Here is a 26193-nt window from a genome sequence, read left to right as displayed (position 1 = left end):
TCTTAGCACTTTTAAGTAGATAATACAGTATTATTAACTATAATCACCACGATATATACTAAATCCCTAAAACTTATTCAACTTGAATTTTGTACCCTTTGATCAACATCTCCCCATTATTCCAGACACTGGTAACCACCTTTACACGTTCAGTTTCTATGTTTGGTTTTTTTTTTTAGTTTTACATATAAATGATGTCATAGGGTATTTGTCTTTCTTTATCTGACTTATTTCATTCAGCATAATGCCTTCAAGGTCCATCCTTGTTGTCACAAATGGCAGGATTTTCTTTTTTTTTATGGCTGAATAATAATCCATTGCATACATATGCCATACCTTTATCTTCTTATCTGTTGATGAATACTTAGGTTATCTCATATCTTGGCTATAATGCTACAATGAACACGAGAGTGCAGATGTCTCTTCAAGATCTTGGTTGAATTTGCTTTGGATATATAACCAAAGTGGGATTGCTGGATCACATGGTAGTTCTATCTTTAATTTTTTGAGGAACCTCCATATTCTTTTCCATAGTGGCTACACCCATTTACATTCCCATAACAGTGCAAAAGGATTCCCTTTTCTCCACATTCTCACCAACACTTGTTATCGCACTACTATGCTGATTTCTAAGAGCACAGATTAATTTTCTCTATAATATACATCAACTGAACAGTTGTTTTTACTGTTCAGGTAGAATGCCCAGGCATTGTGCTTAGGCAATGAGGATATGGAAGTGAACACAGACATGGTGAGACTGCCATTAAGGGCCTGTAAGAATCTACAATTGAACAAAAGACATGGAACAAAAAGCATGGTATGGTGAGTGCTATTACAAGGAGTGCAGAAACATTTAATGGATGTATTAGAATCTACTCTGTGGGATTAGAGAAGGCTGCCTAGAGGAAGTAACATTTAAACTGACACACAACAAGTAAGAAGGAGCAAGTTTAGAGAATGGTGAAGAGTATTACAGGCAGGGGACCTTAGGGAGGAAAAAACAGTGCAGTGAAGAATCTGGCTCCTGTAGTGGTGGACTACATAAAATACAGTCACTCATTTGCTAACAGCAACTATAAAAGCTGAAAAAATATAAAATACTAGCTGTTTGAAGGTATCAGAGAGATAAATTAAAACATTACCATGGCCAGACTTAGAAAACAAAAGAAATCCAAAGAATGAGACTGACATTCGGGACTGCTTTTGCCCTACAGGCATTTACCAGTTCGAAGGAGGCAGCCAAAAGACTACTTGTGCAGCCCTTTTGATAGTATCACATGGGTGGAAATAAAAAAAATGGGAGCCCTTATAATTCTCAGTTTGGCCCATCCCATATTCATAGAGTTGGATGTTGAATGAAAGAATGAGGATGAAAAGAGAAAAGAAAAATCATACTGAATAGCAGCCTTTGGAGATGGCCAGAGCATACCAGTTGTTAAAAAAAAAAAAGCATTCTGCAAGAGTTATGTCACTGTTTTAGCAACCTAGAAATTAAAAATGTGACTCTTTACAAAACCGTAGGCAGAAAAGAAATGATTTTACTTTGAGAAACTGCTGATTTGCATAAATGAAGCATTGGAAAAGAAGGTCTCATTTCTTTACTACATTAGATATTCAGGTATACGAATAGGTCAAAAAGTTTTCATTGCATACCTTTGCTTATTTAAAAAATGATCAATTCAATCCTTATGGAATAAGTAAATCCATCTATGAAATCATACAACTCCAAATCCCCATAAGCAAGTGGGTAAATTAAACTTAAACAAGACAGGAAAGTGAAGGCAAAATTAATTGGATCATTTTATGAGCATTTTCTATATGCCAGGCATAGTGATAACATACTTTTATGTATTATCTCATCTAGCACTCAAAAAGAATACCCAGAGGTAGGTACTGGTGCCATTATCTCCACTTCTCACATAAAAAATGTGAAGCTTAGGGAAATCAAATACCTTGTCTAAAGCCATATTGGTAAACTTCAGCCCATTAGATCTAAAGCTTTTAATCACAGTGTTAAATTACTACTGTTCAAACTTTCCTCTTTGATTTTAACCATTTTCAGAAAACTCCCTTCAAAACTGGCCCTTTTCTTAGTCTTCCAGAAAAGAGAAAAATGGACTGATTTTGGTAAATACTAAGTTATAAGCCTTCTGTTATATTTAACAATTTATTTTTCCAGTTTTTTTTTTTTTTATCCTCACCTGAGGATATTTTTCCATTTTTTGTACAGATAGAGTGGGAGGGAGAGAGAGGAAAGGAGAGAGAGAGAGAAACATCGACGTGAAGGGACACATCGAGTGGCTGCCACCCACACGACCAACCAGGGCCGGGGACAAACTGCAACCGAAGTACGTGCCCTTAGCGGGAACCGAACCCGGGTCTCTCCGGACCGCAGGCCGACGCTCTAACCGCTGAGCCAAACTGGCCAGGGCTATTTTTCCAGTTTTTGACTCATTTTTTCCATGAGGACTACCCTTCTTGTGAATACATAGATAAACATATATCGGACATGTGGAAACATTAGGAACTTCAGGATTTTTAGAAGATTGGAATGCCAATATTTAGAATGATTTTTGCTAGAGCAAAGTCAAAGAGAATCTGAACTGGGAAGATTACTTCCTTATAGGTTATTATACCAGAAAAACTGCTTGAATCAAAGAGGAAAATATCTGGTCAAACTCATTTATTATCACAACCTAATAATTTTAATTGACAGCCCAATATAAGTCTAGGGAGAACTTCCCTGACATCTCTAATCAAGAGTTCACTCTTATTGATTATTTGATAAAGAAACCATTTTTATGCTTATTGCTATGCTTGAGATAAGTATTTCAGTCCTGTTTGAGTGTGATTATTTCTTTTGACTATTGACACTGCTGACTTCAAGCACAACCCTATACCTACCTACAATTAAATTATGATTGTAATGTAGCTTAAGAATTTCAACATCCCACTCAGATTATATTTTAGAACAATTTGATATTAAAATCCTTTTATAATATAACCCAATCAGAGTCTTCAGAATAAATGTTAATTAATTTTTTAAAATGCAGATTCAAAGGGGCTTTCAAAAGATCAAGCACAGGAATCTCTAGCCACTCTAAGGACAAGTTATTCTTGTTTTTTTTTTTTAATCCTCACTCGAGGATATTTTTCCATTTATCTTCAGATAGAGTGAGAGGGAGGAAGAGAAAGAGAAACATCAATGTGAGAGAGACAAATTGATTGGTTGCCTCCTGTAGAACCCTAGTCAGGGTTGGGGACTGAACTGAAACCAAGGTACATGCCCTTGACTGGAACTGAACCCATGACTCTTTGGTCCATGGGTTGACGCTCTAACTGCTGAGCCAAACCGGCCAGGGATAAGGACAAGTTATTTTACTCAATTTCAAGGTTCCTCATTTTGTGGACTTTTGCATTCTCTGAGTAGGTTTAATCAACAGTTTAATATTACAGGTGATTCCTCCCACTACTCTATATTCAATAAACACATACCTCAAAGTTAATACAAGGAGGGAAACATATTTAAAAAAATTACGATGTTCTTTTTTCTTTAATCCCCACTGAGGATACTTTTCCATTTATCTTCAGATAGAGTGGGAGGGAGGGTGGTAGGAAGAGAGGGAGAAGGGGAGAGAAAGAGGAGGAGAGAGGAGGGAGGGGGGGGAGAGAGGAGGGAGGGAGGGAGGGAGGGAAGGAGGGAGGGAGGGGGGAGAGAGGGAGGGAGAGAGAGAGAGAAACATCAATGTGACAGAGACACATCGATTAGTTGCCTCCTGCATGACCATGACCAGGGTCGGGAATTGAACTGCAACCGAGGTATGTGCCCTTGACCAGAATCGAACCCACGACCCTTTGGTCTGTGGGCCGACACTTCAACCACTAAGCCAAACCAGCCAGGGATAAAAATTAAGATGTTCTTAATGCCATGTTTCTAAGGACAGAGTACAAAAGTAGATAGAAAGGCAACTAAACAGAAAATGGGCTGAATAAATGCAGATTTTCAAAGGCTAAACTCTTCTGAAGTCCAGTTTGGAAGACTAGATTCTTTGGTAGGGAAAAATGAAAGATAAAAGGGGGATCAAGTGCAAGAGTCCAAAATTTTATAGGCAATGCATCTAAATGAAATCTAAAAATATCAGAACTAGAGAGAATCCCTTTGAACATGAGACAAAGCATCCTTTCATCAAACAGTCACATATTATGCAGAAGATAAGTCAAAATTACAAATAATTAAAATTACTCTGGGAAATCTCTTTAATAACAGAAGACTTAAAATTCCTCAAGAAATTCAATACAACCAGTTCTGGCAATGACACAAATCACCATTTCTTTGGCTGGGATCCAGATGAAGTAGATGACTTGTAACAGAGTGCCATGTTGTATTAAAAATACATACTTTTAGAGACAAGAATCACATGCAATCCAGCAAGATGCTCATAGTAGAGACACACTTGGAACCTGGTAACTGAAAAAAATTGCAGATGTCTACCTCATGTACACCCAAATGGGCACATGTTCACCAAATAAAATGGAGGGTAGAATCATTTGCACTATTTAGACCATTATTTCCCCACAGATTCTTTTTTTTTATGTAAATAGTTAATTTAGATTAAATTATATTTGCATATGATACTATTCTATTAGATTTGTTTATTTTTAAAAATCATTTTTACTTTTCAATTACTGTTGACATATATTATTATATTAGTTTTAGTTATACACCCCAGTGATTAGACTTTACGTAACTTACTAAGTGACCATCCCGATAAATCTCGTGGCCATCTGACACTTAGTTACTAGAATATTATCGACTATATTGCCTATGCTGTACTTTACCTCATGATTAGTCTATAACAATCAATCTGTACTTAGAAAATTCAAAATGTGTTTATTGGGATGGTTCCCCACTCATCTTGATTCAGGTGCCTTTGGTGCTGCTTCCTTCCTTCCTTCTAAAGGAGCGTTCTCTGTAAGCCTTGCTTTCTCTCCTACAGGCTGACAAAGGACCGTGGAGCAACCAACACACAAAACTACCATTTGTGTGTGGCTAAAGATGGCGGTGATTTTATAGCATTTCACACCCATGAAATAAGAACTGGGGCTCTGCACAAGGCTCTTTGTCTTGTGTTTCCTCTTCTTTTCTGGAGAGGGATGAAGGAGATCCTTAACAAGAGGCATGTTGTCATGGGGAGGTTGTCACCACTGGAAAGGCCGATTTGTACTTCTCAATCCCTTTACCTTTTTCATCCATCTGGCAACGGTCATAATGTTCTCTGTATCTGAGTCCATTTCTGTTCTGCTTGTTATTTTCCTTTATTTTAAGACTGAATTGTTGATAGATAAGTACTTATTGCCATTTTATTGTTCATATTTTTAACCTTTTTTCTTCTTCTTAAAGAAGACCCTTTAACATTTCATGTAATACTGGTTTGGTGGTGATGAACTCCTTTAGCTTTCTCTTGCTTTGGAAGCTTTTCTTTTTTTTTTTTAATCCTCACCCGAGGACATTTTTCGATATTTTGTTCAGATACAGTGGGAGGGAGAGAGAGGAAGAGAGAGAGAGAGAAACTTTGACGCGAAAGGGACACATCGAGTGGCTGCCACCCGCACGACCCGACCAGGGCCGGGGACAAACTGCAGCCGAAGTACATGCCCTTAGCGGGAACCGAACCCGGGTCTCTGTAGACCGCAGGCCAACCCTCTAACCGCTGAGCCAAACCGGCCAGGGCTGGAAGCTCTTTATCTGTCCTTCAATTCTAAACGATAGCTTTGCTAGGTAGAGTAATCTTGGTTGCAGGTCCTTGCTTTTCATAACTTTGAATATGTCTTGCCAATCTCCTCTGGCCTGCAAAGTTTCTATAGAGAAATCAGCGAAAAATCTTATGGGAGCTCCCTTGTAGGTAACTAACTGCTTTTCTCTTGCTTTTAAGATTCTGTCTTTCGAATGGATAAGAAAGCTGTGGTACATATACACAATGGAGTACTATGCAGCTGTAAGAAAGAAAGATCTCTTATCCTTTGAGACTACATGAAGGGACCTGGAAAGTATCATCCTAAGTGAAACAAGCCAAACAGAGAAAGACAAGTATCATATGATCTCACTTATTTGTGGAATATAATGAACATAACAGTCTGAGGAATGGGGTAGTCCCAGAGACGTGGAAGTGGGGTACAGACTGACAATCCCCAGAAGACGGGGTGGTGGGGGAGAGTACACCACAGAACTTATATGCATGTATGCATGAACAATCCATGGACATGGACAACAAAGCTGGGGACAGGGTAGGGAGAGAGGGGGAGAGGGGAATCAGTGGGGGGAAAAGGAGAAACATCTGTAACAAAATTTAATTAATAAAAAAAAAAAAAGATTCTGTCTTTAACTTTTGGCATTTTAATTATGCTGTGTCTTGGTGTGGGCCTCTTTGGGTTCATCTTGTTTGGGACTCTCCATGCTTCTTGAACTTGTATGTCTATTTCCTTCACCAAGTTAGGGAAGTTTTCTGTCATTATTTTTCAAATAGGTTTTCAATTTCATGCGCGCGCTCTCTTCTTCTGGCACCCCCAAGATGAGAATGTTGGTATGCTTGAATTTGTCCTAGAGGCTCCTTACACTATCCTCATTTTTTTAAAAATTCTTTTTACTTTGTGCTATTCTGATTGGGTATTTTTTGTTTCCTTATATTCCAAATCACTGATTTGATCCTTGGCTTCATCTACTCTATTGTTGATTCTCTGTAAATTATTCTTTATTTCAGTTAGTGTATCCTTCATTTCTGACTGGTCCTTTTTTATGCTGTTGAGGTTCTCACTAAGTTCCCTGAACATCCTTATATCCAGTGTTTTGAACTCTGCATGTAGTAGGTTGTTTGTCACCATTTTGTTTAGTTATTATTCTGGAATTTTGTTCTATTCTTTTTTTTTTTTATCCTCACCGGAGGACATTTTTCCATTTTTTGTTCAGGTAGAGTGGGAGGGAGAGAGAGGAACAGAGAGAGAGAGAGAGAGAGAGAGAGAAACATCAATGTGAAAGGAACACATCGAGTGGCTGCCACCCGCACAACCGACCAGGGCCGGGGACAAACTGCAACCGAGGTACGCGCCCTTAGCGGGAACCGAACCCGGGTCTCTCAGGACCGCAGGCCGACGCTCTAACCGCTGAGCCAAACCGGCCAGGGCTGTTCTATTCTTTTAAGCATATGTTCAGCTTAGTAGCTATAGCAGGTAGTTGAGTTGTATAGAAATAACATTTTAATGCAGTATCTTTGCCTCATCACTCTTATGCATTTCTTAGAATACTTTCACTAATATGATTCTGTAAAAAAAAATCAGACTATGAAAAATTTCAAACATAGAAACAAGTACAGAACCTCTGAGTACCTATCACCTATATTGAACAGTTACCAGTATTTGGCACATTTACTTTATCTATTCTCCCTCTGCCCCTCCCCACTTCCTTACTTTGCTGAGCTATTTTGAAATAATGCCTGACATCATGTCATTTCTACCCTATATTCTTCAGTTTAAATCTCTAAAAAAGTATGGACATTTTCTCACATAACCACAATGCTTCTATCATATGGAATCAAATTCTCAATAATTCTTTGGTTTATCCAATAACCATAAAGTGAATTTTAATATGTCTCCCCATTAATGCCTCATGAACAGAAGAATTGTCTGTTTGGCTTGTTACTATATTCCCAATGCCTTGCAGTTCTTAGCACATAATACAAGTCAAAAAACAGTTTCTGGGAATAAATGAAGAGATTTAAGTATTCCACCCATCTAAGCCTAACTACAAAGGTTCAAGTTTCAGAGAAAAGAAGAAAGTTCAGGGCCATGCTCTAGATCATATGGTCATTCATACAAGGAGAAACCTAAAACTGGTTATAGAGGTAGAATCACATAATTAGAAATGCTCTCCCCTCTCAAGACATAAAATTTACTTAATGAAGCCTATTAAAATATGTAGCAGATGTTCCACTAAAATCTGTGATGCAAGTTCAAGACAAGTCTCACTATTTCTAAGCAGCACAGATGTGTTTAAATAATTAGTTTCTTTAGCTGATTAGCTTTGCAAGGTCAAAATTAGGTCAATTTACACCCCAAAGTACTAAGAACTGATTTAATACCCAAAAATGAGTTTGGAATTAGTAGGTTTCTACAGACAGAGATTTTCCAAAAGCCTTGAAAGAAGATATAAAGAACGTTATTGCAAAGAAATAGGCTCATCTTGATTTTTTTAAGCCATTAGAAAAATTTAAAGCTTAATTAAAAAGTAAAATGAAAACAAAGAGTACAATGAGTAAGGAATCACTAAAGTGTGAATTGTAAACACTTAATAAAAGTTTCTTTTAACATCTGCATTAGCTTTAGAAACCAATAACTCAAAGACTTGTTTCTACTCCATCCTAAAATAAATTTATCTTTCAAGCATTTATCAAGTATATAATTATTTTAAAAAACGAGAAAAAAGCCAAAATGTGAGGTATGTTGGATCCATGGGTGGACAGAGACAAAAATGCCATAGGCACAGGAACTTGGCTGGAACAAGGAGAATCCAGCCAATGTTTTATGGCCAGGTCTGGGTTAGTATGGTGCACAGGAATTCAGAGAAGCCTGAAAGGTAAAGCTAGTCCTCTCTGCAAACCAGGAATGTGGATGAAGCTGGTGGTTGTGCTCCAAAAGCAGGAAGGAAGAGGTTTTCTTTCAGTGCTTAGATCCCAAAGCCAAAAGCATCTGCAACTTCAGTTCACCATCACCATTAACATCACATCACTATTGAACTCTCTGCTATTCCAGAAACTCTTGTCCAAGAATAGGAGATTCTTTGTTTCAGGCACCTCAAGAGAACTTATTTATATGAACAAGAGACTTTTCAACTAATCTTGAGAGTAAATACATTTCCTCAAAAACAGGTAACTCAGCTAGACTGCTTTTTCTTCAAGATTCACTCTGAAAGCCAACCCTCACAGTGTCCTCCAATTCTCAACTAGATAATGAACCATGTCAAATCCAGACCAGGGCCTTTCCTCTCCTTCTAACCTCTTGCTCCATATTGGGAGACCCACCAAAAAATTAGATCTCCCAAACCTCATAAAACCCTAACTTTGCCTTCATCCCATCTTTATTTTGATGGTGTTCCCAGGAAATTAGTAAGAGAAATAGGCCTGATCCTGAGCTCAAACACTGGAAACTAACAGTGGTACAAAGCCCTGACCAAAAACTCAACTCCAGATTAGACAAAAGTATTAGCCCCTTATCCTAGCTACTGGGAAGGTAAGTGGAGTCTCCTCTAAGGGAAAATATTACCTACTACAGTCTGTGCTATTCTTTTATATAATGTCTAGCATAAAATATAAAATTATGAAATATGAGAATAAACAAAAAATGTTACCCATAAGTAAAAGCAACAGAAGCAGACTCAGATAGCTCAGGGAATTTGCCAATACGTAGATGTTTAAAAATTATTATAAATATGTTAAGAAATTTAGATTTTAAAAAATTGATCAAATTGATTAATAAGATGAACAATGATAACTCAAAAATGAAAACAAAAATCCTGGAACTGAAAAATGTAGTATTTAAAATAAAAATATTTATTAGCTATCTTAACAGCAGAAAGAATACAGAGGAGGAGAACAGTGAATTAAAAAATAGGTGACTTGAGCCCTGGCCAGATGGCTAAGTTGGTTGGAACATCATCTCACACACCAAAAGGTGGCAGGCTCGATACCTAAGTTTTGGGCTCAATCCCCAGCTGGGGTGTGTACCAGAGGCAACAGATCTTTTCTTTCTTTTTCCCTCCCTCTTTCCTTTCCTTCCTCCTTCCCCTCTCCTTCCCTTCCCTTCTCCCTCCCTCCCTCCTTCCTTCTTTCTTCTCTCTCTAAAATCAATAAACATATCCTCAGGTGAGGATAAAAAAAATAGGTGAATTGAAATTATGCAAAAGTGAACTTATTAAATGGCTACCGCACTTTAGCCCTTTCCTTCAATTTTTGTTTTATTTTATTTTATTTTATTTTATTTTATTTTATCCTCACCCGAGGACATTTTTTCATTTTTTGTTCAGATAGAGTGGGAGGGAGGGAGAGGAACAGAGAGAGAGAAACATCGACGTGAAAGGGACACATCAAGTGGCTGCCACCTGCACGACCAACCAGGGTCGGGGACAAACTGCAACCGAGGTACGTGCCCTTAGCGGGAACCGAACCTGGGTCTCTCTGGACTGCAGGCTGATGCTCTAACCGCTGAGCCAAACCGGCCAGGGCCAATTTTTAAAAATATATTTTTATTGATTTTTAGAGAGCAAGGAAGGGAAAGTGTGTGTGAGAGAGAAATATCAATGTGAGAGGGAAACATTGATTGGCTACTTTCTGCACTCCCCTTAACAGGAATGGAGCCCGAATCTGGACATATGCCCTGACTCAAATGGACCCAGCAACCTCTCCATTCAGTGCACAGAACAAACCAACTAAGCCACACTGGCCAGGGCTGTCTTTTGATCTTTGGAAACAGAATAGGCTTCTTTAAAATAAAATCTTTTTTTGAAGGGGTAAAGAACAGTTTTTCTTCCTCATGAAATATTGGCTGTAAAATTTAATGACCAACTATAATTTTTCCTCTAGAAAAATCTCTTTTCTGTACTCCTAGTACCAGACCACCCTGTCTATATCTCTATTCATATCTTTATATTCATACTAAAATGTTCTTAGCACCTACCTCCTCTCAATTAAGTGTCTTTTCAAGACAGAAATAGGTTTGACGGTTTTGTGCATGCATGTCTGTCCACAGATTTCAGACAAGTACTGGGCACAGAGTTGTTATTGAATATTTGTTTAACAAACTGAAATATATGTTAATATAAATTTTATATTAATATAAAAAATTTAAAAGTTACGATAAAAAATTAAGTAACTCTCAAATGCCACTGTATTTATATTTATGGACTTTTATAAAATCCATAATAAAAGACTTTATTGTAAGAGGTTTTTAAATACAAATATTAAAAAGTCTGCTATTCATAAGTTATATAAAGTCTAATCACTATGTCATTCACCTGAAACTAATATATATTGCATGTCAACAGTAATTAAAAAAATAAATTTAAAAAAGTTTTAGAAAAAATATTTTTAAGTCTGTTTTTTATTTAATCCATTGGTTCATCTTTAGTTTAACAACTGTAGTAAAAGAAAAATGCCTAGAAAAAAATACCATTTTAATTAAATAAAGTTTAAAAAAATATTAATGAAAATTTACACAAACTGAACACTGCTATACAAGTCATTATTCCAATGCATGTTAACAGGTAGAATAGAAAATATAATGCTGAAATTCAGATATAAAAATGATTGCTTTAGGATGATGTATCAAATAAAAATCTTTACATGTCAGAGATACTATTTATGTACATGAGCATATAACCTAATAAGACTATCTTAAATATTTTCTTTTCTTTTTTTGAATCCTCATGGAGGATATTTTTCCATTTTTCTTCAGATAGAGTGAGAGAGAGAGAGAGAGGAACATTGATGCGAGAGGAACGCACCAGCTGGTAGCCTCCCACACGAACGACACAGGGCCAGGGACGAACCGAAACCGAGGTACATGCCCTTGATCGGAATCGAACCCATGACTCATTGGTCCACGAGCCAACGCTTCAACCACTGAACCAAACTGGCCAGGGCTAAATATTTTCATTTTTAAGGTGAACAACTCATTTGTTCTATAAAAGGCAGTATGAAAAGCCATTTAATATATATCTAGGATTATAAAAAAAAAGGTTGCTTGTCTGTATCTTTAAGGAGCTTAAATAGATACTAATATAAATGAAGTTGGAACATAAAAAGAACATTACATAAATGACATTAAAAATAAACTAGCCCTGGCTGCCTGTGCTCAGTGGTTAGAGCACCAATCCGAGGACCAAAGGGTCGAGGGCTCGATTCCTGGTCAAGGGCGTCTACCTGGGTGGTTGCAGGTTCAATCCCTAGCCCTGGATGGGGCACGTGAGGGAGGCAACCAATCTATGTGTCTTTCTCCCATTGATGTTTCTCTCTCCTCCCCCATTCCCTTCCACTCTATCTAAAAAAATCAATGCAAAAATATCCTTGGGTGAGAATTAACAACAGCAGCAGCAACAACAAAAAACATATCAGTTCCAAACTGTATACCCTTAAATCATTTGCTTTTGAAAACCTATAAACTTTCCATTAAAATAATGGACTTGATTGTCCATTTACTGCAAGGTTAGGCAGGCTGATATGACAGAAGTCAGTTGCTAACTAAACCTTCATACTTCATCAAAGGTGATTTGACCTAAACTGTGAATAATATCATGTAATACAGTAAAAAATGCTCAGAAAACTGCTATGTATGTCTTACTAGTATTCATTGGAAGATTGTCCTTTAACCATTATAGATAAATTCAAGACATTTACATATAAATATTGTATATTAAAATAAAATTTGTTAATGTACATTAAATTTAAAATGCTATCAAATTTTTTCTTTGGTGGGTGTCTGTCTGTGTTTATGTTGGAGAAGGAGACTGCAAAGAAAAGATGCTTTTTATTGAAGATTCTAACAAACTTGAGAAAGCCACCAAAAAAACTATCAGTCTACAGCACACAGGCTACTGAAATTAAATGCAAAGGGGGTGTTCTTAGCATCTTATTACTTTGAAAAATTCAATTTTCTCTAATATTTTAATTAAGACACAAATTTAGAATCCCATTAAGAAATATACGGTTATGGGTATAATTGAAATGGCTTAATTACTCAGAGAAATTGTCCTTCTTATTTTTAAGTTATGGGTTCAAGTCTCAAGCACAAGAAAAAAAACATTTCGTATATTTGAAGGTTTATACTTAGCAATACAAAACTGGATACTTCTTTCTTCACTCCATCTAAAAAGGCCACACCTCTTCCTCCCCAGAGTAACTTCCTCCACCTCTTACTATGAACTATTTTTTATTTTTAGCATTTTCACTAATTCCTCTAACTACATAAAGGAGAAACAAAGTTCCAATTAGGCACTCATCCTTTATATTACCTGTTATGAATTATTCTTCAGTAATCAGGCGAATAATCTATCTATTCAAAAGTAGGCTTAGAGACTAGGCTTGCATAATAATTAGCTACAGACAGTGGTAGGGGAAGAGTGTAAAGAGTTGGAGTGGATATGGTGAATAGTTGGGACTCACAAATAATTAAAATATACTAAAAGCATTAGGCAACAAAATCTTATTCATGTTAGGCTCATGTTAGAGTAAGCATGCAGGGCCCTGGCCGGTTTGGCTCAGCGGTTAGAGCCTCGACCTGTGGTCCAGAGAGACCTGGGTTCGGTTCCCACTAAGGGCGCGTACCTCGGTTGCAGTTTGTCCCCAGCCCTGGATGGGTCGTGTGGGTGGCAACCACTCCATGTGTCCATTTCATGTCGATGTTTCTCTCTCTCTCTCTCTTCCTCTCTCCCTCCCACTCTATCTGAACAAAAAATGGAAAAATGCCCTTGGGTGAGGATAAAAAAATTTAAAAATAAATAAATAAATAAAGTAAGCATGCTGGGCAGGAAAGGAAATTTCTAAAAAATGTCAATGCTTAACCAAACAACTACAAGCTTACTCTGTAGCTGACAATAAAATTTTTCAAATCTGTTTCAAATGTAACATGCAACGTCTTTTCTTCAATGTTATGAATATCCCATTTGTAACATTTCTCTATGCTCCTTTAAAAGTTTATACATCTCACCAAGAAGAAACTGGTTTCTTTGGTCAGAAAAGAGTAAGGATATTTCACAAGTAAAACTTTATAGTGATTTATTTTTTTCTTTACCCATAAAATGGGGAGTAATATTAATGCCCACTTCAAATGGTTATTATGAGGACTATATAAAATAATACATTTGAAGTGATTAGCATATTGCCTAATATGCAAGTGTTCAATGACTGTGAGATATCACCATAGGAAGACAATTTATATTGACTATTTGACAGAATAATCTCAGAAGAGTTAATGAATGTTAATTACTAAAGTTTATACCGGTCAGTGCCTAGCATGCTTCCAATAAATATGACTTGAAACTATACATTCCTCTCAAGGTGAGTTATTCAGCAGTAATCAGACACATAATACACACATCCAGTCCCACTTCCTGCCACCTCTCCCCAAACCCTAGGCTTGCCTCATTTCCAGAGTTTTATACTAAAACCATCCGGCAAATTGGAAATAGAAATGTAAATCTAAAGGGTTCTTTACAGATACAAGATAACTTTGTTTCTGATTCCTTTTTCTTATTGAACTCTGATCGTACAGGGACAAATGCAATAAGTACCTATTTGATACGTTATTCTTCAATAATTTTTGATAATCTTTGGATTAAACACACTTCATATTTTTTGTTTTCTTTCTATTGTACTCTTTTAAATATACAGAATAAAACTAAGATCATAGAAGGATCAATGCAATTTTTTAACATAAAACTTCTGTACTATTGTAGCTATAACTACTTTCCAAGACTTATTGATATCTAGGATACAACACAACCTAGGTTCAGCCAAGCAGATGTGCTAAATGAAGATCTGTAAGGAGGAACTAGACAGACTGAGTTGGGCAGGGGGATAAGAATAGGATGGCAGTAAACAGTTTTATTCATCTGGAGTTGTCAGTGGTGGCTACCACTTACTGAGTGGATCAGGGGCATTAGACTTGGTAGCTTGGCAAAAGGCCAGTTCTAAAGTGTGGTTCTAGGAGTTGTTTCTAGAAATTCAAAATACAGTCCTTTCCTTTAGCTCTTCCAATGTGACTGGAAATTATCTTATTCTCTTTAGTAAACGCCTTTCTGCTTAAACAAGCTGATTTGGATTCTTTTGTCTCAAACTAAGAACCCTGACCAATACCCAGAAAATAAAGAACATTTTAATGAAACTTAATAAATTTATCTATTTAAATTTCAAAAACATGCACAACTAAAAACAAACACAGTTTTTAAAGTCTTTACTACAGTTTTACATTTGTGAAGGTCACTGAAAGTAGAAAATAATATTATTTAATACTTGTGATATGACAATTAATTTCTGTGTAAGAATTCCCTTACAGATCGGTCAAATGTCATTAATCAAGAAGTCTTTATTAATGTTTAGGGATTACTAATATCAAAACAGAGTAAGTTTACGAGTTAAAGCCTTTACTCTAATTTCAACTGACTATATCATTTCAATTACTGAATTGCAGTAGAAAATCTGGGGGAAAACAAGGGGGAAAGATGAAAATTTGCTTTTCATCAATTAAGTAAATATAATGGGTGACCAAAATTATAAATCTGGGATCTAGATATTTAACTTTTAAATACTGTAAAACCAATTTCAACAAAAAAAATTTCTCAAAACATAAAAGCACATTATCAAATTTATTTGGATATAAAATAATTATTGGGTCAAAATGAACTGAACAATTTTAAAGAAGCCATAAAATCTTTTGTATGCCTATCTGAACAAAATATTTAAAAGAATCAGGTTAGCACGGCTGGTGTGGCTCAGAGGTGAGCGTTGACCCATGCACCATGATCAGGTTATGGGCCTGATCCCCAGTCAGGAGCATGCAGGAAGTGGCCAATCAATGTTCTCTCTCATTGATGTTTCTATCTCTCGCTCTTCCTCTCTCTCTCTAAAATCAATAAAGAAAAAAAATTTATATTTTTTCAGAATCAAGTTAGAGTCAAAGTTAACATGACTAAAATCTGTTTCACAGTTTCTGATAATATATAGTTTTCAATAAAATTTTTAACTACCGAAGATATATTTATAATATTTGTATCAATTCCACCTATGTAAATTCATACTTTCTTAAGTAAAGGTCCACAGGCAAATATTATCTTAGCATTAATTTACATTTAGTAATTATTTAAGAGCACTGGCCGGTTTGGCTCAGCGATTAGAGCCTGCAGACCAGAGAGCCCTGGGTTCGGTTCCCGCTAAGGGCACATACCTCAGTTGCAGTTTGTCCCCGGCCGGAGTCATGTGGGTGGCAACCAGTCGATGTGTCTCTTTCACATTGATGTTTCTCTCTCTCTCTTCCCCCCTCTCTTCCTCCTGCTCTGTCTGAAGATAAATGCAAAAATGTCCTCGGGTGAAGATAAAAAAAAACTATTTAAGAAAAAAATTAATATATTTTAATAATCTAACATTTCTTGTTATACTACAGGTGCTTTCACATATATTTTTTCATTAATCTCTGTAACCGGTCTTCAAGATAAAAAGCATTACCATTTTTTAAAGTGCAATTTTTAGTTTGTGGTACAGATCACCTCTGTAACTTGAACAAAGTATCAAACTAGTGAGTGGCAGAACCAAATGTGAGTCCAGATCTAACTTTTCTTAAGACTATACTTTTTCTATTATACCAGGTTGATTTTTAAAGAAAGATTAATCATCAGTTTCCTTATTATTTTTCACACATAAATATAAAATATTGTACCTAAGAATATATCTTACTTCCATCTCAACTGAGTGTTAGAGTTAGTAGGAGGAGCAGGACATGAACTTTGGTCTATAAAGATAAAGGTGAATGCTCTCAAAGTAATTGTATAATAGGTAATAATGAATACTCTATAAAGAAAAATCACTATGTAAACATGGTTTCCTAATACTTGCTCTTCTGATCTAAACTTTTTTGAAGTCTACTGACTTATTAAAACAGATCTGTTCAATAGTCTAACCAAGGCAAAGATAGACTGTCAAAGGCAATAATCTTTTTCATTTATCACAAGAATGGTAATTAATTCATTAGCCTGACAATCAACTACACCGCTAGTGAAATTTGCAAAAGTAGAATGAAATAGCTTACCGTGCACAAGGATGTCTTTGTGATTTTCAGGGTAAAATCTGAAGAAAACTCCAAATCCGAAACAGACGTCTTATGGCAATCTATATGCTACCAATTAAAAAAGAGTGGAGGAAATAATTTAGTCAAAACAAAACAGAACAAAAAACCCACAAATACTTACTGTTATGCAAAAAGGATTACTATAAACCAATGTTTTGCAAACATTTACCATTTACACCCCATTTTTGGGATTGTTTCCAAATTTAAGGATTACTAGCACTATCATTTAATTTTTCTTTAAATCAAGTTAGTATTTTTTAACTTGGACTTCTTGTAAGAACAGTATATATCAAATCATGGCTCTGGTGTGCTCAAGTTTTTTCTAAGACATGTTAAAGTACTTTCAAATAGAAAATGTTTTACTGTTTCAACTAAAATTCTGCATACCACTAGTGGTATACATTTGCTATAAATTGTGTGATAACAGTAATTTCTTATAGAAAATGCCAACTTGAAAATATATACTAATAAAAGGAACAGATGTTTTAGAATTCACTTTGTAACTGCAGTTGAAGGTAAATTTGTTAGATATTAGCAAAACTACCTAAGAAGGTTCAAATAAAAAAAGGTCAGATATCCTTATTTTCCCAATCTGCCCTGGTTCAAATCCTTTTCCATTTTCCTATGGAGAGTAGATGGAATCAGCCATAGCAGTGTGACTAGAGTATGCTGTAAAGGCTGTCGACAGTTGACTTGCCAAGAGTAGATTATAACACAGTGAACACAATTCATATAACTATATACCTGAAGTATTACTCTATTTTAAATAGTTTTAGAAAACTTAAAAGTTACAATGTGGTTGCCTTTATTTGTAGGGGTATTGGGAATACAGAACAAACTGTATTTACCTAAAACAAACAAACAAACAAACAAACAACTGATTAATGTTTAAAAAAAGAGAAAAGGTACACGTTTTAAACACGTTCATTTTTCAGTCCTAAATTTTCTATTTCAACTGTTTACTCATAGCAATTTTGGGCATTTAAGCAAAGACATCACTAGAGAAAGAAATTAGCCCTTCCCTCCCCCACCACAATCCTCCTCCTTCTGCTCAGCCTTAGGGCTGAGTTGGCTATAACTGTACACTCCTACCCTAAGCTAAAGAATGCAAATAAATCCCTTACTATCACCAGAGCACTAAACAGTCCTATAATCATTAACCAGGTGGTAATTTTTTCTCTAAAAGCAGAATACAATTTTAATCAGCTTGCTCTTGTTGAAAAACTTTAAATGTTTATTATTCTATGCTATTTTAAGTACTATATTCATTTAAGAAAGCTGATAAACATTTACTGAATATCTTCTTTGTGCAGAAAACAATTATTGATGCTATAAAAGTAACAGTGTGAGTAAAAAAGGGGAGACAATGTTTGAACTGAACACTAAACAAGCTATGTTTATTTATCTATTTGAGAAAGACAAACTAAGGAGGTTTTTTTTTTTTCTTTTATAATCCTCACCCAAGGATATTTTTCTATTTATCATCAGATAGAGTAGTAGAGAGGGAGAGAGAAACATCAACGTGAGAGGGACACTTTGACTGGTTGCCTCTTGCACGACCTAGACCAGGGCTAGGGACTGAACTGCAACCGAGATATGCGCCCCTGACCAGAATCGAACATGTGAATTGAAACTCTAACCACTGAGTCAAACTGGTCAGGGCAAAGAGTTTTTGCTTTTTAAAAAAATTCTCACCCGAGAATATTCTTCCAATTATTCTCAGATGGGGGGCGGGGGGATACAGAGAGAGAGAGAGAGACATCAATGCGAGAGAGATGCAAAGACTAGCTGCCTCCCGCATGACCCAGACCAGGGTTGGGGACTGAACTGCAACCCAGGCAAGCGCCCTTGACTGGAATCGAACCCGAGACTCTTTGGTCCACAGGCTGACGCTGTAACCACTGAACCAAACCAGCCAGGGCAAGGAGCTTTTAAGAAAAGCAATGTTGTTATTCAACCCATGTAAATTTGACGTACAAAATTCTTAATAAAACTAGATTATTTACAAGGTGAAGAGTATTAAAACACTAAAGAAATTAACTGAAAAATCTGAACACAGTGAGACTTTAGCTCAATGGACAAATTCTCTGCACTTACTCTGAAAGAGCTAGAAGTCTGAGTAAGACAAGCTAAATTGTGTGGAATATATGATATGAATGAATTATCTGGCTATAAAAAAGAAACTAGAATAAAGCCAGGAGGTAGTATGAGGAATATCAATGTATCCAGAGAAGTGATTTCAAAAGGATGATATAGTCAACTGGTAAATATTATGACTTTAAGTTGTTTTAGACTGATTAAAATAGAGAGAATAATTATTGTTTGAAATCCCACATATAAAATCGACATTTCAAATACTGAACTTATAAATGATAACTAGTGCCAATACAGTACAAGAAAATAAAATTGGTAAAACACCTACCTTAATACTACAAGGGTCTGAAATAAGAGTCTTTGGATCTAAAACTTCCACAACAGCTTCTGGAATAACTGCCTTCTTCATGCAGGACATGTTGAAGCCATAGACATCATCCCAAAAAGCAATTCTATCAGCATGTTTAGTCACATCGCTTACTGCCACAACGCTGATAGTGCAAATATCAGGGTAGACTGTAAGAAATAAAATACCCAACAACTTAGCATTATCTTTATAACAAAATAGAATTTTAAAAGGCTAAATATAAATACCAAATCTATCAGTATGGATTACTACCAATTGATTACTAGCTATGGGGGGTTTACAAAGGTGTACATCATGGAAAAATATCCACCTTGTAGCCTCCCTTAAAAAAATTTTTCCATTATTGTGATGGTAAGATTAAAATAAAGATTTCACTGATGGGTTGCTACTGATTAAAAGAAGATGGCATAATTTGATCATCCTGAAATGAACATATTTACTTATTTACTTCTTAGAGAGAGAGGAAGGGAGAGGGAGAGAGAGAGCTAGAAACATTGATGAGAGAAAACATCAACTGGCTGCCTCCTGCATGCCCCCCACTAGGGATTTGGCCCACAACCTGGGCAGGTGCCCTGACCAGAAATCGAACTGGTGACCTCTTGGTGCATGGGTCTATACTCAACCATTGAGCTACACCGGCCAGGCAAACATATTTATTAATATGCTGACTTTAAAAAGATACTAGATCTTTACTTTATATATTCCTCTAAAACATGCAGAAAGAAACGTATCATTTAAAAAGATAATGTGACATGTAAAAAAAAAAAATCATGTGATGGAATTTTATAGTTGTTTAGAAGACCAGTTCATATCACCATCTCTTATTTATTATAAAAAGAAGTAATAATGGGCATCATATATGTGCCAGATAAGTTATTTTAATTTATGGATACATGTCCCTGCTCTCAAGAAACCTATGTTTAGACATTTGTGACAAATAAATGGGTAATTATTTGTGATATAATAAATATTAAGAAAAGGGGAAGTAATAAGGTACTAAAGGAGCTCACAGAACTAGCCAATTCAGATTTGGCTATAAAAGGAGAACAGGGGTATTATGTTACGATAAGAACTAAAGACCAAGTCAGTTGGGAGTGGGGAGGGAAAGAGTATCCTCGGTAGAGTGAGCAGTGTGTATACAGGGTCACAATTAATATACACTCCAATTTGAGAAAAAGTGAGATATAAGGCTACAGAGGTAAGAAAGAATTAAAGAAACATGGCTATGCAAATGATATTAGTAAACTGGACTTTATTCTAAGAAGAATAAGCTAGTGAAAAATTTCACATTTGAGTAGCAACTTAATCAGATTTTGGTTTTAGAAATATCATATGGAGTGTAATATGAAGGGTGAAAGGGAGTGTGAAAGACTAGGACAGAGACAAAATAAGAGATAGGTGTAATAATCCAGGTGATCTGAAGCAGAGTGATGGCTGTGGGAATGGAAAGGAGATACAGTCACGGGCTATTTAGGAAGTAGAATTCATGGGACTGTAGGACTGGCTGGTTGTGGAGGTGAGGAAGACGGAAGAGTCAAGAATGGCAGTTTTAATTTTTTTTATTTTTATTTTTTTTATCCTCACCCAAGGACATTTTTCCATTTTTTGTTCAGGTAGAGTGAGGAACAGAGAGAGAGAGAGAGAAACATCGATGTGAAAGGAACACATCGAGTGGCTGCCACCCACACAACCGACCAGGGCCGGGACAAACTGCAACCGAGGTACGCGCCCTTAGCGGGAACCGAACCCGGGTCTCTCAGGACCGCAGGCCGATGCTCTAACCACTGAGCCAAACCGGCCAGGGCAAGAATGGTAGTTTTTAGCTTTAGCAATTGGGCAGAGTGTGGTTCTAATCATTATAATAGGAAATAAGTAACGGCAGATCCAAGAGAAATATGAGAGTTTAATACTTATGAGACAAATGGGTAAAAATATCCACTTAGCAGCTGAATATACAGGACTGAAATTCAAAAAAGGTGATCTGGGTTCAAGATATAAATTTGGGACCATGAACATAAAAATGGAAATATAAGTTATGGGAGCTCATGAGGTTACCTAGGGAGAATACATGATGAGTAGCAGAGTTTAAAAGATGTGCAGAAGAAAAGATGTCGAGAAGAAATGGCTGAGAACCTGGGGCCACAGGAGTAAGAAGAAAACCAAGAGTGTTAAGAGCAGTAAGGGAAGAGTGTAGTTCAGGAAGAAACTTTCCTCTAATAACAAGCGTAAGTCTTCATAACAAAAATTTTTAAATAATACTGATTTTTTTTACTATTAAATAACAAATTTAACTTTGTCCTTCAAATATATCAACATTTATCATGAATTAAAATATAAATTACATTTTCCTATCCCAACAAACTGAAAACAAATACATATGAACCAAAGAAATGTGCCAAAGAAGTAATTTCATGACTATTACCTAGCCTTCAGACAAACAGTAGAGAGATAACGCTCTCCTTCCCTCAAACTTTGTTTCTATCCACAGCCTTAGGAATTGTATTATTCAATGACAGCAGCACTAAATTATCTTCCAAATACAGCCCATGATAAGATCTGCTGGCATCAAAGCAATTGCTTCTTCTACACTTGACACGTGAGATACCCAGAAAAAAATACTTGGTGCTGTGCCACTGATAAGTTTCTCAAGTTCTCCTCTTGGGGGCCTGTGAGGCAGATGTGGGAGCTGGGCTAGAGTCCACTGCCATGAAAATTCAGATACTTCTACTCTCCTCTACTCCACAGACATGGTAAACTTTTTACCTGTGCTTAAATGCCTGACTGATACAAATTCCTCAAAGTAACTGGTTTGTTATTAAAAATGCGAACCCAGCAAGACTATCAGCTATAGGAAAGGATGTTTAGTTTCTTTAATGGGATCCTTAAGATGAGTAACACTGAAGAAGAAACAATTCTAAAGCAACTTTAGATATTTGGAAACTTCTTTATTCATCCTTCATGGGATTTAGTATGACAATCACAGAAGCTTTCCCACATTATGCCCTGTAATTTTATCTTTAAAGAGGATCATAAGGATATAGATAAAGGGTTAGCAAACATTTTCTGTAAAGTAATTATTTTAGGTTTTGCAGGCCATATGGTGTTTGTTGAAATTATTCATTTCTGCTGCTATAGTGTAAGAGCAGCCACAGACAATACATAAATAAATGAGCATGGCTATGTTCCAATAAAACATTATCTACAGAAACAGGCAGCAGGCCAGATACAGATACCTCTGATACGGAAAAGAACGAAATGGATGAGGGAGGTATTATCAGGGCCACCATATTGTAATATTTTATAGAGAGTGCCACTCACATTGCAGTCTATGGGAATCGAATACCCTCTGGAGTGCACAGACATTCAACTTACTTAACATAGTTCATATAGTCCTTCTATTTTAGAATTTATTAAAAATCTTATTGAAATTTAAAAAGTACCATCAGTCTTTATATCAGGAGTTGGCAAACTGTGGGTCAAGGGTCAAATTCAGCCCACAGTCTGTTTTTGTAAATAAAGTTAAATTTAAACACTGCCATGCTCATTTATTTACCAATGGTTTTATGGTTATTACTGTGGTCAAGTCGAGTAGTTGAGACAGAAACTATGGCCTATAAAGCTGAAAACACTATCTGCCCTTTGGTAAAAAAAGTATGTTAACCTCTGGTTTTATATCTATCAAGCAATATGATGTATTAGTAATTAATACTGCTAAGAATTAAGTTTTTCATAAGGAAAAACTCACTAAAAGTAATTTTAAAAGTTTTGAAAATATGTTGGTAATAAAACGATCTAAACAGGATTATGGTTTTACTTTTCCTAGTATTGAGGTACCTTTTCAAGCTAATCATATTTCATAAAACTATAGAAAATCAAAGTTTTTCTATTTGTTAGAAATTATAAATAAAATTATTTACCTTTCAGTTAGTAAGTTCTATGAATATTCATAAAGAACTTGTAATCAGTGATATAGGTCAATTTGGTTCTATATTCACCTCCTCACAGCTGGCTAAAATGTTGGGCCACCTGCCAGAATCCTGCTAACCCTTTACCTTCACATTCTGACACATTTGTCATTTGATTTTTGTCAGATAGAAGCATAATTGAATAATTATTCCTTCCTGTAGGTGAAATTAACAAAGCGCTGATTGGACAAAAGCACTCTCTTAACAGACCATTTATAAATTCACAGCTTTGACATCTGTGTCCTTCTCGATTCACTGCCCAGAATTCATTTGTCATTATAACAGCTCACATTGTGAATAGATAAAGATGGGAAATCCTTTACCCCTTAGAAATAGCTCACAAACTTTGGGACACTAAAGGATAAGACTGAGCTGCATAAAGAAACAATTCCTAGTAAACACTAGGATCATTGTTTGCATAAAATAAGAGAGGAAAAAGTTTAGAACAAAAGGAGGTAAAAGTAAAAATAAATTGTCCTTTTCACAATATATGTTAAACAATATGGAGAAAGATTTGAGTGAAATAGTCAATAATGAAATGATTGATATGCACAAGAAAAAACATAGTACTAAGTCACTAAATCAGCAAGTGTTCTGGGAGTTGAATAAGCTTAAAAGATGAATTTCCAATTTACATTATAAGGATATCTTAAAAAACTAAATACTACTTATTTGGAATTTGGAAACATCTTCCCATCATTAATTTATAATAGTGACTAGGCCCACCAAAGCTTAGCTAGGCTAAAATGTAGCCGGCAATATGTACTGAACAATTATGTACTAAAAAAAAAAGTAAAAGTGGATACTATGCAATATCACTAAAGAGAACCAAATAATAAATGTGAAAAAAGCAGATCTGATGATGAGGAAGTAGACAGTGAATTATGAAAACACATAGTGCCTCTAAGCACTATGAACCACTGCCACTGGCTCAGTGCTGGCACTGAAATAAACTCTGTAAAAGTCAAGTGCTATGCAAAAGGCAGGTGTTAATACCATAATGCTTAAATTCATTTCCCACTCTTATAAGGTAAAAACCTAACACTAATCTCATGTTTACCAGCTGTAACTCAGGAGGGAAATTAACATTTATTGAGTAACTATGTTACGTCAAGTCATTTAGCCTTTTGACTGATTCTATAAAACTGGATTATAGATTATTATTATTTTTTTTTACAGATAAGGAAACTGATGTTCACAGAGATAAACTAACTTGCCCAAATTACTGGTCTTAATCAGCTAACTAGATAACTAGTCAACTGACAAAGCAGGGGCTCAACCTAAGGACTAACTGCAAAATCTATATGCTCTCCACTGTATCACATTTCATGTCTTTCAAATGGAAGACAGAGAAAGAGGAACCCGATTTTCCTAAGATAAATGGACACTGTTGGAAGAGAAAGAGGAAGAGAAGAAAAGGGTTGAGAAAAATTAGAGATGAATACAATTTCAGGGCAAAGTGAGGAAAATGTTCAGCTTTATTGTGAATAAAAAATAAGATGGACAAAAATAAACACTAAAAGGAAAGCAACTAAGCAGAAATTAAGGAGTAAACTGTACTGCTCAGTTTTCCACAGAGAGGGAAAAAGCAAACAAAGCATTTTTACAAATCTGGAATTTATAACAGATGCAATTTCTTATTAGTGTAGTTCAAGCTTCCAATCAAATTCCAATGCAAAACCTTTGAGATACACAGATCTATCAGAGAATAGTATATATCTACACTCTATTTTGCTGCCCCCTTCTGAATTGTTCGTGAAATTCCCTATGTTATGAGGCAGGGCCTGTTTCCCCTTGTAGAAGCTGAAAACGGACAAAAACTTGCAGGTTACTTGCAGGTTAGGCATGTGCACATAAGCTAGGTCTCATTATAGTATGCACTTAAAGCTCTGTCTACCTTTCAGAGGCAGCAATGCAATCTGTGTCAGCTAGTGCTCAGCATTAGAAGTAGCATCACTTCTAAAACAGTTCTATGAGGAAATTTAAGCATTGTTCCTAACTGTATAACCTTATAGCTTGGTTTTCTAGTTCTCACACAAACTTTTAATCTACCCTATTCTTACATTGTAAATATATTCTTAAAACAGGACTGTTCCACTGATATGAGGTCTGAACATCCATATTTTTAACAAAAGGCCCCAGTGATTGTGATGGTCTGTCAAAATTAGGAAACACTGAGACAGAAAATGTCTATCTTAGTAATTTTGTGTTGTATTGGACATAGTCTTCAACTTTATAATCTTGATGGTTATAACTCAAAAAAGATGTATATTCTGAAGGACCCCATTAAAGCTTTGAGTTTAGTTCTGACTATATGTGTGTGAAGGAAACCTTTCATTTTGCTTGTAATGAAAGGCAGTGAAAATGACATTCCTTTTTAGTATATGGAAGATGTCTTCTTTAATGGGCCCCTCAATTATCTATGCAATAATTATGATTTCATAAAAGTACTACCAGTTTTAAGAATCAAAGAAATGAATTATTTCTATGTGTTCCTATCAGATCACAATTTCAATGTGTCCCACTCTTGAAGATGTCAACCCTGATTACATGATTAAAGTGGAGTCTACTAGACGTCTACACTATTTACTCTTTTCCCTTTTGTAATTAAAAGATAGTTCTTGGGAAGATTCTTTGAACCTAGGCAACTAGCCCACTCTTAATCTAACTTTCAGATTTATTTATTTATTTATTTATATCTCAATGAAATTAATGGTTCCTATTTTATTCAAAGGGTTACAGGCCAAAAATAATTAAAGGTAGAAAATATGGAATGATAGAAGTAAACTGTCCCTATTTGAAGATGACATAATGTTCCCATAAAAAGCCTAAGGAATTTATAAAACAACTAGTAGAACTAACAAGTAAACTTAGCAATATTATAGG

General features: G+C 35.8%; 1 protein-coding gene across 6 annotated transcripts in view; it reads right to left on the bottom strand.

The window, feature by feature from the left end:
• PRMT3 (protein arginine methyltransferase 3) overlaps window positions 1-26193 on the bottom strand; it is a 118826-nt gene that overhangs the window by 28220 nt on the left and 64413 nt on the right. For all 6 annotated transcript variants that reach the window (XM_036259191.1, XM_036259193.1, XM_036259196.1 and 3 more), the window contains 2 exons: window positions 19304-19491; window positions 16843-16929 (listed from right to left, as the gene is read on the bottom strand). In XM_036259191.1, the coding sequence (XP_036115084.1) occupies window positions 16843-16929; window positions 19304-19491 (275 nt within the window). The remainder of the gene's footprint in view (window positions 1-16842; window positions 16930-19303; window positions 19492-26193) is intronic.

This window comes from Molossus molossus, unplaced genomic scaffold (assembly GCF_014108415.1).
Source record: "Molossus molossus isolate mMolMol1 unplaced genomic scaffold, mMolMol1.p scaffold_m16_p_13, whole genome shotgun sequence".
In the NCBI taxonomy this organism is placed as follows: Eukaryota; Metazoa; Chordata; class Mammalia; order Chiroptera; family Molossidae; genus Molossus; species Molossus molossus.
Note: the sequence above shows the minus strand (reverse complement) of the source record. Positions and strands in the feature narration are given on the sequence as shown.